The sequence below is a fragment of the Chrysemys picta genome, chromosome 20, assembly GCF_011386835.1.
Source record: "Chrysemys picta bellii isolate R12L10 chromosome 20, ASM1138683v2, whole genome shotgun sequence".
NCBI lineage: Eukaryota > Metazoa > Chordata > Testudines > Emydidae > Chrysemys > Chrysemys picta.
Window position 1 is genome coordinate 9,438,045 of NC_088810.1, and position 17,774 is coordinate 9,455,818.

The 17,774-nt window shown below is 55.6% G+C and overlaps 1 protein-coding gene and 1 long non-coding RNA gene across 3 annotated transcripts in view; one reads left to right on the top strand and one right to left on the bottom strand.

Moving 5' to 3' along the window:
• Positions 1-9,804, bottom strand: part of LOC135976818 (uncharacterized) — a 21,940-nt gene extending 12,136 nt beyond the window's left edge. The window contains exon 1 of the long non-coding RNA XR_010594118.1: positions 9,666-9,804. This is a non-coding gene — a long non-coding RNA (uncharacterized LOC135976818). The remainder of the gene's footprint in view (positions 1-9,665) is intronic.
• Positions 4,233-16,615, top strand: LOC101936392 (kallikrein-15-like). 2 transcript variants are annotated; one of them, XM_065574443.1, is made up of 6 exons: positions 4,233-4,453; positions 5,451-5,533; positions 10,901-11,054; positions 12,572-12,825; positions 15,469-15,605; positions 16,412-16,615. In XM_065574443.1, exons 2-6 carry the CDS (start codon positions 5,494-5,496, stop codon positions 16,562-16,564), a joined length of 738 nt encoding a protein of 245 aa, XP_065430515.1. In that variant the 5' UTR covers positions 4,233-4,453; positions 5,451-5,493; the 3' UTR covers positions 16,565-16,615. The 2 variants fall into 2 exon arrangements, with proteins under 2 accessions (XP_065430515.1, XP_065430514.1); XM_065574442.1 differs by lacking the exon at positions 4,233-4,453 and having other exon boundaries at positions 4,832-5,533.
• The last annotated feature ends 1,159 nt before the right edge of the window (positions 16,616-17,774 follow it).

Sequence of the window (17,774 nt, forward strand, 5' to 3'; positions counted from 1 at the left end):
TGGATTTTTCACCTTCAGTCCATTTGGTATGATGTCCATCTGTTTGCATTTGGAAAGGAAGATGATATCTGTCTGTATTTGTGCAAGTTTCTTCATGAGGTTGATAGATTTCTATTCCATACGGCTAAATGCAGTGCCTTGCACGGTGTCAAGTATCAGAGGGGTAGCCGTGTTAGTCTGAATCTGTAAAAAGCAACAGAGGGTCCTGTGGCACCTTTGAGACTAACAGAAGTACTGGGAGCATAAGCTTTCGTGGGTAAGAACCTCACTTCTTCAGATGCAAGTAATGGAAATCTCCAGAGGCAGGTATAAATCAGTATGGAGATAACGAGGTTAGTTCAATGAGGGAGGGTGAGGTGCTCTGCTAGCAGTTGAGGTGTGAACACCAAGGGAGGAGAAACTGCTTCTGTAGTTGGATAGCCATTCACAGTCTTTGTTTAATCCTGAGCTGATGGTGTCAAATTTGCAAATGAACTGGAGCTCAGCAGTTTCTCTTTGGAGTCTGGTCCTGAAGTTTTTTTGCTGTAAGATGGCTACCTTTACATCTGCTATTGTGTGGCCAGGGAGATTGAAGTGTTCTCCTACAGGTTTTTGTATATTGCCATTCCTGATATCTGACTTGTGTCCATTTATCCTCTTGAGTAGTGACTGTCCAGTTTGGCCAATGGATGTAGAGGTTCTCTACACAAACATCCCACACACAGATGGAATACAAGCTGTCAGGAACAGTATCCCTGACGATGACACAGCACAATTTATTGCTGAGCTCTGTGACTTTATCCTCACGCACAATTATTTCAAATTTGGTGACAATATATACTTCCAGACCAGTGGCACCGCTATGGGCACCCGCATGGCCCCACAATATGCCAACATTTTTATGGCTGACCTGGAACAACGTTTCCTCACCTCTCGTCCACTCACGCCCCTTCTCTACCTACGCTACATTGATGACATCTTCATCATCTGGACCCATGGGAAGGACACCCTGGAAGAATTCCACCATGATTTCAACAGCTTCCACCCCACCATCAACCTCAGCTTGGACCAATCTACACGGGAGGTCCACTTCTTAGACACCACCATACAAATAAGCGATGGCCACATTAACACCACCCTATACCGAAAACCCACCGACCGCTACGCCTACCTTCATGCCTTCAGCTTCCACCCCGGTCACACCACACGATCCATCGTCTACAGCCAAGCACTGAGGTACAATCACATCTGCTCCAACCCCTCAGACAGAGACCAACACCTACAAGATCTTCACCAAGCATTCTCAAAACTACGATACCCACACAAGGAAATAAAGAAACAAATCAACAGAGCCAGACGTGTACCCAGAAGCCTCCTGCTACAAGACAGGCCCCCAAAAGTAACCAACAGAACTCCACTGGCCATCACCTACAGTCCTCAGCTTAAACCTCTCCAACGCATCATCAGTGATCTACAACCCATCCTGGACAAAGTTCCCTCACTTTCACAGACCTTGGGAGGCAGACCAGTCCTCGCCCACAGACAACCTGCCAACCTTAAGCATATTCTCACCAGCAACCACGCACCGCACCATAACAACTCTAACTCAGGAACCAACCCATGCAACAAACCTCAATGCCAACTCTGCCCACATATCTACACCAGCGACACCATCACAGGACCTAACCAGATCAGCTACAACATCACCGGCTCATTCACCTGCACGTCCACCAATGTTATATATGCCATCACATGCCAGCAATGCCCCTCTGCTATGTACATTGGCCAAACTGGACAGTCACTACGCAAGAGGATAAATGGACACAAGTCAGATATCAGGAATGGCAATATACAAAAACCTGTAGGAGAACACTTCAACCTCCCTGGCCACACAATAGCAGATGTAAAGGTAGCCATCTTACAGCAAAAAAACTTCAGGACCAGACTCCAAAGAGAAACTGCTGAGCTCCAGTTCATTTGCAAATTTGACACCATCAGCTCAGGATTAAACAAAGACTGTGAATGGCTATCCAACTACAGAAGCAGTTTCTCCTTCCTTGGTGTTCACACCTCAACTGCTAGCAGAGCACCTCACCCTCCCTCATTGAACTAACCTCGTTATCTCCATAGTGATTTATACCTGCCTCTGGAGATTTCCCTCACTTGCATCTGAAGAAGTGAGGTTCTTACCCACGACAGCTTATGCTCCCAGTACTTCTGTTAGTCTTAAAGGTGCCACAGAAAAAAATCAAAATGTTGCATTTTGTCATTTCCAACATTTTGGAACATTTTGAGGGTTTTTTTAAAATTTGAAACACCTTTTTGTTTCGAATTTCACTGCAGTTTTATTTAGAAGACCTGAAAATGAAACAAAATACTGACAAATGTGAAAAGAATTAATTTTGTGTCAACCAGAATCTATTTTTCTTCTTCTGGTTCAGCTATCCAGTGGAAAAAGCAGTTGTTCCCATAGCTGTGTGTGACCTCCGACACCTCACAGAAATCTGTATGGATTCAGGTAACAGGGGATTTATCGACAAAATGATTATTCATCGAATGCTGAATTGTTTAAAATGCAACTTTATAAATGGGGCGGTTCCCATGAATCTTCCAATTTGAGAAAAAGTATTTTGAGCGGGGTGGGAAGTTGTGCTAGTATCAAAATGTTTCATTTTGGCATTTTGAAAATGAAACGAAGTCTGGTTTTTCTGGCTTGAGCCGACTCTTTCTATGGTGCTTTAAGAACATAGGAACATAAGAACGGCCACAGTGGGTCAGACCAAAGGTCCATCTAGATCCTGTCTGCCGACAGTGGCCAATGCCAGGTGCCCCAGAGGGAATGAACAGAACAGGTGATCATCAAGTGCTCCATCCCCTGTCGCCCATTCCCAGTTTCTGGCAAACAGACGCTAGGGTCACCATCCCTGCCCATCCTGGGTAATAGCCATTGATGGACCTAATCTTCCAGGAATCTATCTAGTTCTTAAGCAAATTAGCCCGGTAAAAAGGTTAAAAAAAGAGAGCCCCAAAATGAAACAAACCTTTTTGAAATGATCCAATTGGACCATGTCTGTGGGCCTGAGCCGAAAACAATGTTGGGTTTTCTCGGCTGGTGAAAATTTTCGAGATTTTGGCTTTTTAATCCCACTTTGGGATAAACATTTTCGAACTTGTGAAAATATTCGGGGCCCAGCGCAGCTCCGCAACAGTCCACTAGGTGGCAGCACCTGACTGTCTGATGGCACTGGGGTGAAACAAATGGACTTTATGAAAGTGGGCTGCGACCATTCCCCGGTGTAACCCCCTTGAGATGGGGCGGGGCCATCGCCCCCATTTTACAGAGTGGGTCTGAGCTTGGAGATTTAGGCTGGGGTAATCAGAGTTGCCTAGGGGAATTAGACACCATGGCATGAAATCCTGGTTCTCCTTGACAAATCTAGTGACTTCAGTAGGGTCAGGCTGGCGCCCCATGAAATGTGGCTCATAAATCCTTCAGCTGCTTTGGAAAACTCAGCCCTGTGTCCAGACGCAGCAAGAGACAGGCCCTGCCCCAGCTGAGATCAGGGCCCCGTCGTGCCAGGCGCTGCCCACACACAGCAAGAGATGGTCCCTGCCCCAGCTGAGATCAGGGCCCCGTCATGCCAGGCGCTGCCCACACACAGCAAGAGACTGTCCCTGCCCCAGCTGAGATCAGGGCCCCGTTGTGACAGGTGCTGCCCAGACACAACAAGAGACAGTCCCTGCCCCGGCTGAGATCAGGGCCTCATCGTGCCAGGCGTTGCCCAGACACAACAAGAGACGGTCCCTGCCCCGGCTGAGATCAGGGCCCCATAGCAGCCTAGGAACTACACCCAGCTGCGTCCCCCAGCCACTCTTGAATTCACTTCCAATTATTCCTCCCCTCCTTTGACTCCAGATCAAGGGAGCGGCCCTGCCGCTCATGGAAAGCCCTTGAGCGAGCATATCCTTGGTTCCATATCTCTCATGCCAGACGGGTGGCTGCTGGACACACTCAGGCCTCTGACTACGGCGGAAGCTAGGCTCTACAGACCCAGACAGCATCGCTGTGTCGGTCACCCTTGGGGCAGCTCCCCCCTCTCCCAGCGATGGGCTCAGGCTCTCGGCAGACCCAGGCAGCGTTGCTGGGTCGGTCACCCTTGGGGCAGCTCCCCCCTCTCCCAGTGATGGGCTCAGGCTCTCGGCAGACCCAGGCAGGGTTGCTGCATCGCTCACTCTCGCTTCCCCTTTTCAAGGTCGTCTTCCCATCCCTACGCCTAGAGCCACGGGCTGTTTTGAAAATGAAAACAGGGATCCGCTCCAGGAGAACAGCTGCTTTGCCAAACCACTGCATACCAGCCAGAGCCCTGCAGCTCCTGCAGTGAATTCAAAGCCAGAACTCTGCACTCCCTACTTTAGCCAGACTGCAGCCAGGACCCAGAAATGCGTGGCATGTTTCTGGGCACCACCATGGCTGGTAAACACGCCACCAGCTGGTATCGGCTCAACCCTCTGGCCATGTGAGCCATGCCGTGGATGAGGCTGGGGCGAAGCCCTTTGAAGCCTCGTTATTAGGATTAGCAGCGGTGCTAATTAGAGAGTGCCAGCTCCTCATTAGGTGCGGGTGGGGAGGCCAGCTGGCGTCCGGCGCCCCGTAAATGCTGCCCCTGGCACCCGGGGCGGCTGGGCGGGCAGTTAAAAGCAGGGCGGCTGGAGGTTGGAGAGGGCTGGTGTTGGTTAGTGTCCTCCAGAGCCGAGTGCCTGGTGCTGATCCCCGGCCAGGTAAGGGATCCGAGTCCGCTGCTGAGGAGTGAGGGGGAGTGGGGCTGTCTCCAGGGGTGGATGTGGGGGGGGATTCACCTGCTCCATCCCCACTCAGTCCACAGGGGAACTGGGCGTACGGTGGCCGGGCTGGCAATGGAATCTCTGGGGTCTGAGCTGGCGGCAGGGAGCGGGGGATCCTTATGACGAGCTTTGGGGGGCGGGGGACGGTCCCAGATCTGACACTTCCAGGTGGTAGGTGCGTGGGTGTTTGGGAAATCTACAGCTCTCAGCTCCTTGGAGAAATGTGTGCAGGGCTACAAAGCTATTTGTCTATACACCCTGTGTGTGTGTGTGTGTCTATCTATCTATCTATCTGTTGGGATGGAGTGATGAATGAGAAGGGATGGAGGAATGGGGACAGGCATATATGGGACAGATGGATGGATGGATGGGGGAAGAATGGCAGGCGGGGTGTATCTGGGATGGAGGGATAGGCAGGTACGTCTCTGCCCAGTTCCCAGTGCCCATGTGGCCTGTGCCAGATATGCTAAGGATGGGCCAAGCCACGGGCACTGGACTCCCCCCCCAGGGCCGATTGCCAAGAGGTCCAGCAGAGTCAGGCATCAAACCCAGAGCAGGTGGCAGTGGGCAGAGCCTGTGGGCGGGGCCAGTTCCCCAAGAGTGACGCCCCTTTTCCATCTCCCCCGCAGAGCCAGCAGCCCTTGGCCCCGCCCATCACCGCCACCGAGCCCCATGAAGTTTCTGAGCATCGTGCTACTGCTGGGAACTGCAGGTTAGTGTGTGTTTGTGTGTCTGCATCCCTGTGGTAGTGTGTGCGTGCACGTGTGTTTGTGTTGTGCCTGTACATGTGTTAGTGTGTGCGCGCATGTTAATTTGCATGTGTGTGCACGTGTTAATGTGTGTGTCTGCACCCATGTATTAGTCTGTGCGCACATGTATTTGTGTGTGCGTGCCTGTGCATGTGTTTCTGTGTGTGTGCATGTGTTGGCGTGTGCATTGCACCTGTGTTATTGTGTGTGCACATGTGTGTGTGCTAGTGTGCTCACATGTGTGTTTGTGCATGAGCATGTACACGAGTATGTGCATGTGATAGTGTGCATGTGGGTGTGTGGGTGTATTGGCAGAGGTGGGGTTGTGTAGGGGGTGTGTGCATATAGGGGAGTGTGTCCCCCTGAGGCTGGGATTGTGTGTGTGTTTTAGTGTGTGTGGTGGTTAGATTGCGTATGTGTGGTGAGATTCTGACATGTGTGATTATGTGAGTGTTCAAGTGTGTGTGTGGGAGAGGGGAGATGCAGTTTTGTGTGTGTGACCCAGCGCTATGTACACACCCCATCACACACGTGGCCACGACCCAGAGCTACATACACACCCCATCACACGTGTGGCCACGACCCACAGCTACGTACACACCCTATCGCATGTGTGGCCGTGAACCAGCGCTATGTACACGCCCCATCGCACACGTGGCCGTGACCCAGCGCTATGTACACACCCCGTCGCACACATGGCCCTGACCCAGCGCTACGTACACGTCCCATCACACACATGGCCCTGACCCAGCGCTACGTACACACCCCATCACACACATGGCCCTGACCCAGCGCTATGTACACGCCCCGTCGCACACATGGCCCTGACCCAGCGCTACGTACACGTCCCATCACACACATGGCCCTGACCCAGCGCTACGTACACACCCCGTCGCACACATGGCCCTGACCGAGCGCTATGTACACGTCCCATCACACACATGGCCATAACCCAGAGCTACGTACACACCCCATCGCACGCATGGCCGTGACCCAGCGCTATGTACACGCCCCCTCGCACGTATGGCCCTGACCCAGAACTATGTACACGTTCCATCACACACATGGCCATAACCCAGAGCTACGTACACACCCCATCACACGCATGGCTGTGACCCAGCGCTATGTACACGCCCCGTAGCACGCATGGCCACGACCCAGTGCTACGTACACGTCCCGTCGCACACATGGCCGTGATCCAGCGCTACATACACTCCCCATTGCACACATGGCCGTGACCCAGCGCTACGTACACGTTCCATCACACACATGGCCATAACCCAGAGCTATGTACACACTCCATCGCACGCATGGCCGTGACCCAGCGTTATGTACACGCCCCCTCGCATGCATGGCCCTGACCCAGCGCTACGTACACGCCCCGTCGCATACATGGCCACAACCCAGCACTATGTACACGTTCCATCGCACACATGGCCCTGACCCAGCGCTATGTACTAGGGTTACCATACGTCCGGATTTTCCCGGATATGTCCAGCATTTTGGGCCTCAAATCCCCGTCCGGGAGGAAATCCCAAAAGCCAAACATGTTCGGGAAAATAGGGAGGGAGGTACCGGCGGTGCTTGGTCAGGGGCCGGAGCCGTTGAGGCTGGCTGTGCTCGGCCGGCGGTGCGGGGCTGGGGCTGGCGGTGCGGGGCCGGGGCCCGGGGCTGGCAGTGTTCGGCCGGGGGCTGGCAGTGCGGGGCCGGGGCCTGGGGCCTGCGGTGCTCGGCTGGGGGCGGCGGGGCGGGGCCGGGGCCCGGGGTGCTCGGAGTTGGTGGTGCGGGGCCCGGGGCCGGCGGTGTTTGGCTGGGGGCCGGGCTGGGGCCGGCGGTGCTCGGCCGGGGGCTGGGCCGGGGCCGGCAGTGCTCGGCCGGGGGCGGTGGTGCTAGGGGCCGGAGTCGGGGGCCGGCGGTGCGGGGCCAGGGGCCGGCGCCCCAGGGCCCGAGCCAAGCCGGGTGGGAGATGCCGGGGCTAGAGCTGCTCAGCCTGGGGGGCCGGACTGGGCCGTGCCTCCTCGCGCCCCCCCCGCCCCAGCTTGCCTGCTGCTTCAGGCTTCCCGCGAATCAAATGTTCACGGGAAGCAGGGGAGGGGGAGGGGCGGGGGGGGCCAGGGCCCGTGCAGTGTCCTCTTTTTGGACACTTAAAATATGGTAACCCTATATGTACACACCCCATCGCACGTATGGCCGTGACCCAGCGCTACGTACATGCCCCGTCGCACGCATGACCCTGACCCAGCGCTACGTACACGTCCCAGCACACACATGACCCTGACCCAGTGCTACGTACACACCCCGTCGCACCAATGGCCACGACACAGCGCTACGTACACGTCCCATCACACACATGGCCTTCACCCAGTGCTACGTACACGCCCCGTCGCACACATGGCCACGACCCAGCGCTACGTACACGTCCCATCGCACACATGGCCCTGACCCAGCGCTACGTACAAGCCCCGTCGCACACATGGCCACGACACAGCGCTACGTACACGTCCCATCACACACATGGCCTTCACCCAGTGCTACGTACACGCCCCGTCGCACACATGGCCACGACCCAGCGCTACGTACACGTCCCATCGCACACATGGCCCTGACCCAGCGCTACGTACAAGCCCCGTCGCACACATGGCCACGACCCAGCGCTACGTACACGTCCCATCGCACACATGGCCCTGACCCAGCGCTACGTACACGTCCCATCGCACACATGGCCCTGACCCAGCGCTACATACACGCCCCCTCGCACGCATGGCCCTGACCCAGCGCTATGTACACGCCCCGTCGCACACATGGCCGTGACCCAGTGCTACGTACACGCCCCATCGCACACATGGCCGTGATCCAGTGCTCTATACACACCCTGTGATGGGATATCTGGGGTGCAGCCTGGGACTGTGGGACCGCTGTGTCCCCTTAACTCTCCAGCCTGAGCTGTCTCTCACAAGGCCTTGCTAGTGACAAGCAGCAAACCCCTCCAGGTGCTGTTATCACTCAGCACAACAGCATGTGGAGCCCCACACCCAGCTAGATTGCATGAATGTCCCAGAGCCACTCATCAATCACACAGAGAAAGGCACCAGCCAAATCCCCCCAGCTCCCAGCCTTGTACCCCAGAATATACCATCCCGCACTGCTCAAGACGAGCAGTGCAAATTTATTAATTGATTCACCACTTCCACAGTGGAAAGTGGATACACACCAGCCTTTGTACACCTGAGCAGATTCACCAAACACTTCAGGCAAACTCACTGGTAAAGATAAACGGTTAAGAAGTTTATTGACTACAAAAGCTAGATTTTAAGTGATATTAAAGTGATAGGCAAAAAGTCAGAGTTAGTTACTGCAGGGGGGTGGACACCTACTCCTGCCCTGAAGGGCTTGAAATCAGCCCTGAAGGAGGGCTGCAGGGGTAAAAGCGGCCCTGGAGGAGGCTGCAGCTCTAAAATCTGGTCTGATTGGGGAAGTGGCCGCAGCTGGGCCACACCCCAGTCAGGCCCCAGCTGGCCTGTATGAAAAGGCTGTGAGCCAGGAGTTCAGCAGTCTCTCTCTGTGTTCAGAAAGGGAAGGGCCTGGCTGCAGGTATCTGGAGTGGAGCAGGGCTGGGGACAGGCCAAGGGAGCCGGGGAGCTCCGGCCTAGGAAAGCCCCAGGCTGCAGGCCTGGTAAGGCCTATTAGGTACTGGGGGTTGCAGAGGCAGCAGGTCCATGATACGCTGCAGTCTGCCCCAGTGAATGGGGGCTAGATGGAGACTGGGCAGTAGCCAAGACTGAGGTGAAGTGGGGGAAGGGGGTGGGGGTTCCCCTGGGAGGGGGAGACCCAGAGCTGGGAGGGGTTACTGCCAGGGGGCAACACCCCAGACAACAGGGCACCAGGTCGGGGAGGGACACGGGGGGCAAGCGGGACAGCGGCCTGCAGAGGGCACTGCGGAGGCTGGATGAGCTAATTCCCTGAGACGACCAGCAGGAGGCGCCGCCGGGGGAGTCTGCGCCCGCTTACAGTTACCAAAATAAAATATAAGCACAGAGTCTAAACTCTCAACCCTATACGACTGGGCAGCATCTAGATGAAGCAGTTTTTCCTCACCTCTCCTGGATATTCCAGTTAATACTACACGGGTTTCACCCTTGAAAGCTGGGCCAGTCTCCTCTGTTGGAGTCTTCAGTCTTCTCAGTGTCCTTGTTGCTGCAGTGTAGGTGGGGGCAGGAGAGAGGCCCAGCATGGGGCCCCCGTGTTCTGTTTTATACCCTCAGTCCCATGTGCTTGGAGAACACAAGTCCAGGCATGTCTGGGGCATTGCTGAGTCTCCAGGCAAGGTTGAGCAATTCCCCTGGTGTGGCCTCTTGCAGGTGAGTCGTTGCGTTGTAGCTCCCTTGTTGGACAATGGCTGTTGATGGGTTGTTTGACACCTGCCTGGGCCTTGGTTACTTTCCTTGCTGTTGCATGTGGGGAGCTAATATCTGGCTGATTCCCCAATTTACAGCATGTTTCAGTGACCACCATACAACACAATTCTCATAACTCCATCTGCATTAATGATACACATCTATGGATAGAGAAATGACTTTCAGCAGATCATAACCTTTCCCCTGATATCTCACACCTCCTGCTTTATATGCAATATCACAATTATATATAAATGAGGAATATGGGGGTTACAGGGCTTTCCCCCAAGGTACAGAATGTCACACAGCCCAACACATACATGGCCGCGACCCAGCGCCACGTACATGCCCCGTCGCACACGCGGCCGTGACCCAGCGCCACGTACATGCCCCGTCGCACACGCGGCCGTGACCCAGCGCCACGTACACGCCCCGTCGCACACGCGGCCGTGACCCAGCGCCACGTACACGCCCCGTCGCACACGCGGCCGCGACCCAGCGCCACATACACGCCCCGTCACACACGTGGCTGTGACCCAGCGCCACGTACACGCCCCGTCGCACACCTGGCTGTGACCCAGCGCCACGTACACGCCCCGTCGCACACGTGGCCGCGACCCAGCGCCACGTACACGCCCCGTCGCACACGTGGCTGCGACCCCTCTGCAGATGGGGACTCTGGGTGCCTGACTTTTCTACTCCTGGCTGTGGCTCTGCCCTGCACTGATCTCAGCTTCAACAGAGACTGTCTCTGGCTGTGTATTTGGACAGCGCCCAGTGCCATGGGGCCCTGATCTCAGCTCGGGCCTGTGCCCCTGCTCAGCCCTCACCCCCGTGCACTGCTCACCCAACTCAGCCCCTGCTCTCCAGTATCCCAGGAGGAGCCTTGGGGGCGAGATGGAGATCTGCCACTATATCTGCCTCTTCGTTTTCCAGTTGCAGCCTGGGGCAGTTTAAAGCTCAAGGGGCATCCATGCCACCCCCACGCACAGCCCTGGCAGGCAGCCATCTTCGAACGCTCCAAGTACAACTGCGGTGCCACCCTCATCAGCAGTAGATGGGTCCTGACTGCAGCCCACTGCCTGACTGGGTAGGTGGGGCTGAGTGTGGGGTGGGTGGGGCCTGGGGTGTGGTTTGGGTTACATAAGAACGGCAAGACTGGGTCACACCCAAGGTCCAGCTAGCCCAGTGTCCTGTCTGCCAACAGTGGCCAATGCCCAGGGCCCAGAGGGAATGAGCAGAATAGATAATCATTAAGTGATCCATCCCCTGTCGCCCATTCCCAGCTTCTGGTTCTCCATGAACTTATCTAGTTCTTTTTTGAACCATTATAGTCTTGGCCTTCACAACATCCTCTGGCAAGGAGTTCCACAGGTTGAGTGTGCATTGTTTCAAGAAATACTTTCCTTTGTTTGTTTTAAACCTGCTGCATTATAGACCCAGGCAGTGTCACTGTGAAAGTGACACTCAGGCAGGGCCGGCTCCAGGCACCAGCAAACCAAGCATGTGCTTGGGGCGGCAAATTTTCAGGGGCGGCATTCCAGCCAGCCTTTTTTTTTTTTTCCTCCCCTCTTTCTTTTCTTGGGGCGGCAAAAGCCAAGAGCCGGGCCTGAAAGCAGCAGCGCGTCCTATACGGGGGGCACACTGGGGCCGCTGCAGTTCACGTCGGGGAGCAGTGCGCGCACCTTATGCCCGGGTGGGCTCCGAGTGCGGGACACTCGGGCTGGGGACCGCCCCACGGGGCGGACGGAGCCACCTGCAGGTGTTGCAGGGCGGCCGCCCCCCAGTGCCGCAGCCGGGACTTGGCGAAGTGGCCCGAGCCACCCAGGGACTGTGGCAGGGCGGCCAGGAGCAGCAGCAGCAGCGGGGTCATAGTGGGGACCAGTGCCCGGGGCGCTGCCTTGTGGGGCCTGCGTCCCGCACTCTGGGGCTACGCTCCCTCTGGGGCTGCCCTGCCCCGGCTCCTCAGCCCTCTGCTGGGCGGTCCCCCGGCTCTGCCCTCCTGGGTCCCGGCCGGTCCTGGAGGTGGGAGCCCCGGCTGGAGGGACCCTGAGCTGAGGCGCGGCCCGGGAGCCCCCCTACTTACCCCGACCCTGCCAGCGCCAGACCGACTGGAGGCGAGGGGGGAGCGGGCGGAGTCAGCACTGGTGGGGGGAAGCCCAGGGCTGGGGCAGCAGGGAGTGCGGGTGAGGTGGTGGGGAGAGCCCAGAGTTGGGGCGGCAGGGGGTGGGGGGGAGAGCCCAGCTCTGGGGCGGCAGGGGGTGCAGGTGGGGGGAGAGCCCAGGGCTGGGGCGGCAGAGAGGTGCGGGGGGAGCCTAGGCCTGGGGTGGGGGGCAGCCAAAATTTTTTTTGCTTGGGGCGGCAAAAAACCTAGAGCCGGCCCTGCACTCAGGGCAGTTCCCCCCTCTCCCAGCGACGGGCTCAGGCTCTCTGCAGACCCAGGCAGTGTCCCTGTCTCAGACCTTTCCCCACTTTTTCTCCAAAACCACAAGTTCTAGAAAGGCAATTTTTGTTTTAACAGAAAGCTGAGACCCTGCCGGATTCAGGCGTCTCAGTCCTGGGGTCAGTGTCCTGACAGGTGAATCCAGCTCTTTGCTTCCCCTGCAGCCCCATCCACGTGCGTCTGGGGGATTACAACCTGTATGTCCGCGAGGACACCGAGCAGCACAAAGGCGTGGCCAAAAGCATCATCCACCCCGGCTACAACTGCACGGACCACGACAACGACATCATGCTGCTGAAGCTGCAGACCCCGGCCACGCTCAACCGCTACGTCCGGCCGCTGGGCCTGGCCTCCCAGTGTGCGGAGCCGGGCGAGCAGTGCTCGGTGTCGGGGTGGGGCACCGCTCTCAACGCCCCCGGTAGGGGGGCCAGCATCGGGGCGGGGAGGGTGGCTGTCCCAGAGCCATAGGCACGGGGTGGGGGAAGGGGAAGCCGTGGCCATGGGGGCGGGGAAGCCGTGGGCATGCTGCTGGGGGAGACGGTGCCCAAGGTACGGGGGTCAGAGGGACTGGAGACATTGGAGTGATGTTCGCAGGCCCCCCACCCCCACACTGGCCACCTCCAGGGAGCCTTGGCTAGTGTGTGAAACAGACAAGTAGTGTCCCACCTACCCCCTCTATCCATCCCCATCCACCCCCTCTATCTATCTATCTATCTATCTATCTATCTATCTATCTATCTATCTATCTATCTATCTATCTATCTATCTATCTATCTATCTATCCCCATACACCCCATCTATCTATCTATCTATCTATCTATCTATCTATCTATCTATCTATCTATCTATCTATCCCCATACACCCCATCTATCTATCTATCTATCTATCTATCTATCTATCTATCTATCTATCTATCTATCCCCATACACCCCATCTATCTATCTATCTATCTATCTATCTATCTATCTATCTATCTATCTATCTATCTATCTATCTATCTATCTATCCCCACACCCCTCCTCTATCTATCCCCATCCACCCCCTCTATCTATCCCCATCCACCCTCTATCTATCTATCTATCTATCTATCTATCTATCTATCTATCTATCTATCTATCTATCTATCTATCTATCTATCTATCTATCTATCCGCACCCACCCCCTCTATCTATCTATCCCCATGCACCCATCTATTTATCTATCCACACACCCCTCTTCTATCTATCCCCATCCACCATCTATCTATCCCCATACACCCCCTCTATCTATCTATCTATCTATCTATCTATCTATCTATCTATCTATCTATCTATCTATCTATCTATCTATCTATCCCCACCCACCCCCTCTATCTATCTATCCCCATACCCCTCCTCTATCTATCCCCATCCACCCCCTCTATCCATCCCCATCCACCCCATCTATCTATCTATCTATCTATCTATCTATCTATCTATCTATCTATCTATCTATCTATCTATCTATCTATCTATCCCCATACAACCCCTCTATCTATCTATCTATCTATCTATCTATCTATCTATCTATCTATCTATCTATCTATCCCCATACACCCCCTCTATCTATCTATCCCCATACACCCCTATCTCTATCCATCCATCCCCATACACACCCATCTCCCCAGATTGTGGGATTCCAGGAAGCAGGGCCGGCTTTAGGCACCAGCAAAACAAGCTGGTGTTTGGGGCGGCACATTTTTAGGGGCGGCATGGCCGGCGCCAGAATGCCTCCCCTAAACATGTGCCCCGGCCGCCCTAGCTCACCTCCGCTGCTGCCGCTCGCGCGCCACGGCGCGCGAAACAGCTGATTTGCGCACCGCTGCTCCCCTATCCCAGGCTCTCAAACCTGGGAGGGAGGGGGAGATCCCGAGCAGCCGCAGTGCGCGAAACAGCTGATTTGCACACCGCTGCTCCCCCTCCCTCCCAGGCTTGAGAGCCTGGGAGGGAGGGGGAGACTCTGAGTGGCTGCGGCGCGCGCGCCGCTTCTCCCCCTCCCTCCTAGGCTTGAGAACCTGGGGGGAGGAGGCAGGGCTGGGGATTTGGGTAGGGTTACCATACGTCCAGTTTTTCCCGGACATGTCCGGCTTTTCGGCAATCAAACCCCTGTCTGGGAGGAATTGCCAAAAAGCCAAACATGTCCGGGAAAATGCCGGCCAGGCACTTCCCCTCCCGGGCTCCGGCGGCATAGGGTCCGGAGGCATGGGGGCTGCCGGAAGCCAGAGCGCTCGGGCAGCTTGGCTCTTAAACAGAGCCAAAGAGTCGGGGAGGAGCAGAGCCTCCGGCCGCGGCGGCTCTGCTCCTCCCCGACTCTTCGGCTCTGTTTAAGGGCCGAGCACTACGGGCTTTGGGCAGCCCCCATACCTCCGGACCCTGCGCCGCCGGAGCCCGGGAGGGGAAGTGCCCGGTCGGGGCGCAGGGTCCGGAGGCATAGGGGCTGCCCGAAGCCCGAGTGCTACCGGCTTAACGGTTTGCCAGGCAGCCTCCAGACCCTGCGCCCCTGGCTGGGCACTTCCCCTCCCAGGCTCCAGCTGCGCTGGGGAAGCGCCGGCCGGGGGCGCAGGGTCTGGGGGCTGCCCGGCAAACCGTGAAGCTGGTAGCGCTCGGGCAGCCCTTTTCGCGTGGCTGGGAGTGGGAGGGAGGAGGGGGCGGAGTTAGGGTGGAGAAGGGGCGGAGTTGGGGCGGGGCCGGGGGGTGGGAAATGGGCGGGGCCAGGGCCCGTGGAGGGTCCTCTTTTTTTATTTGTTAGATATGGTAACCCTAGATTTGGGGAAGGGGCGGAGTTGAGGGAGGGCCGATGGTGGGGTAAGAAAAAAACGGGGGGGGGGAAATTGTTTCTGCTTGGGGCGGCAAAAATCCTAGAGCCGGCCCTGCCAGGAGGAGCTGTAGTTGGAGGCCTGGCCGGGTAGATCATCCCCTGTCTCTTGTGGGCTGACTCTTATGCCATCCATCTCGGAGACGGGATACCGGGCTAGATGGGCCCAAGGCTCATCCCTCCATCCCTGAGTGCCTGCGCTAACCATGGCCAATCTGTCTCTTCCAGAAAACATCTCCATCATCCTCTACTGCACCATGGTCCACATCGTCTCTGATGAGCAGTGCGCGGCCAACTACCCCGGGCACGTCAACAGGAACATGGTCTGTGCAGGCTTGAAGGGCGGGGGCACGGATTCCTGTGAGGTGAGGGTGGATGTGATGGGACGGTGCATGGGGCTGGTCGGTGGGGTGAGGGGGTGTCTCTGGGGGTGGGTCACTGGGGGGTGCAATGGGGAGGTGCAGGGGGCTAGTCTGTGGGGCGAGGGGGCGTCTCTGGAGGGGTCACTGAGGGGGTGTGATGGGGAAGTGCAGGGGGCTGGTCTGTGGGGTGAGGGGGTGTCTCCAGGGGGGGTTCCAGAGGGCAGTATGATGGGGAGGTGCAGGAGGCTTGTCTGTGGGGTGAGGGGGAGTCTCTGGGGTGTCATTGAGTGGGTGCGATGGGGCGGTGCAGGGGGCTGATCTCTGGGGCGAGGGGGTGTCTCTGGGGGGTCACTGAGGGCGTGCAATGGGGAGGTGAAGGAGGCTGGTCTGTGGGGTGAGGGAGCATCTCTGGGGGGGTCACTGAGGGAGTGTGATGGGACGGTGCAGGGGGCTTGTCTGTGGGGCGAGGGGGCATCTCTGGGGGGTCCCAGAGGGGGTACGATGGGGAGGCATAGGGGGCTGGTCGGTGGGGCAAGGGGGTGTCTCTGGGGGGTCACTGGGGGCGTGCAATGGGGAGGTGAAGGAGGCTGGTCTGTGGGGTGAGGGAGCATCTCTGGGGGGTCACAGAGGAGGTACAATGGGGAGGCATAGGGGGCTTGTCGGTGGGGAAAGGGGGCATCTCTGGGGGGGGATCACTGAGGGGGTGCAATGGGGAGGTGCAGGGGGCTGGTCTGTGGGGTGAGGGGGCTCTCCTGTGACCCCACGTGTCCTGTCTTCATTTTCTGACACTTTCCCTGTGGGTTCCTCAGGGCGACTCCGGCGGCCCGCTGGTGTGTAATGGGAAGCTGCAGGGCGTCGTGTCTTGGGGCGACGTGCCCTGTGTCTCCACCCTGAAACCCGGCGTTTACATGAACATCTGTAAATACCACGACTGGCTGCAGGCCACCATGTGGACAAACTGAGCCCCCAACTGCTTTGGGCTGGGACCCCAGAATAAACCAGGTGCTACTCCCTTGAGCCTCAGCATCTCCTTTCCCGCCTTGGCCTGCGCATCCTGTGCTTCTGCTCACGACTGTTTTTTCCCTCCGTCAATAACTTGGAAAGAAAATTGCTTATTTTTTAAATGCCGCTGGAAATTTTTTTCACTTCAGTTCCCCATTTTTTGATGAAAATGCTCAAAACCGACCTCTTTCCCAACATTCCTTTTGCATTTTCATTTCATTTTTTTTTCAATTTTCAAGTCAACCCTCTCCCCCAAAGTCTAAAACGTGAGAGAAAATGGGCGTGGGGTGTTTCTCCTTCACTTTCTCTCCCTTTTTAAAAGCTTCCCTCCCCCCAGCGTTTTCCACTGGGAAAAAAAGTAGGAAGGAGTAAAAAACTGATCGAGAAATTGCCACGCAAAAAACCATTTTGCTGGGATTATATTTTTGTTGAAAAGCAGGAAGAAAAGTGAAAGATTTTGAATGCAAGATAATGTTTTTTCCACTAGAAAAAAAAAAGTGTGTGGGGGGATTAACTCAAATTTGTTTTCCTGGAAAAATGGGATAAAAAACTGAAAAACGTTGAATGTGACAAAATCTTTTTTTCACCAGAGAAAAGGGGGGGAAAGTGAAAAAAAATGACTCAAAATTTGTTTTACTGGAAAAATGAGGTAAAAAAGTTTAACTCAAGAAAAACACTTTTTTCCTGAAAAACAGAATAAAAAAGTGAACAATTTCAAATGTAACAAAACCCTTTTTTTCCTGGGAAAATGGAAAATAGTGAAAGACTTTGATCTCAACAAAACCTTTTTTCACTGGAAAAGAATGTGTGTGTGCGTGTGTAGACTTGTAAAGTCAGGAATGCAACAAAATCTTTTTCCCAGCAGAAAAACAGGAATAAAGTTTCTAAGGCTGTTTAAACAATTTTTCTCACTCCTTTACATCTTTCCCAGTGGGTAATATAAATAACTGCAAAGAAATGGGGCTTTTTTCTCACCTTTTTAAAAATCTTTGCCTGTTTTTTTTTCCAATAAGGAAAAAAATGGGAGAAAATTGGCATTTCCTCTGCTTGTCTCAAATGCAAATAATGGATTTTGTCTTCTGCAAAATGTTTCATTTTGGAATGTGTTCCAGTCTGAATTTGTCTGGCTTCAACTCCCAGCCGTTAGATTGGGTTAGACCGTCCTCTGCG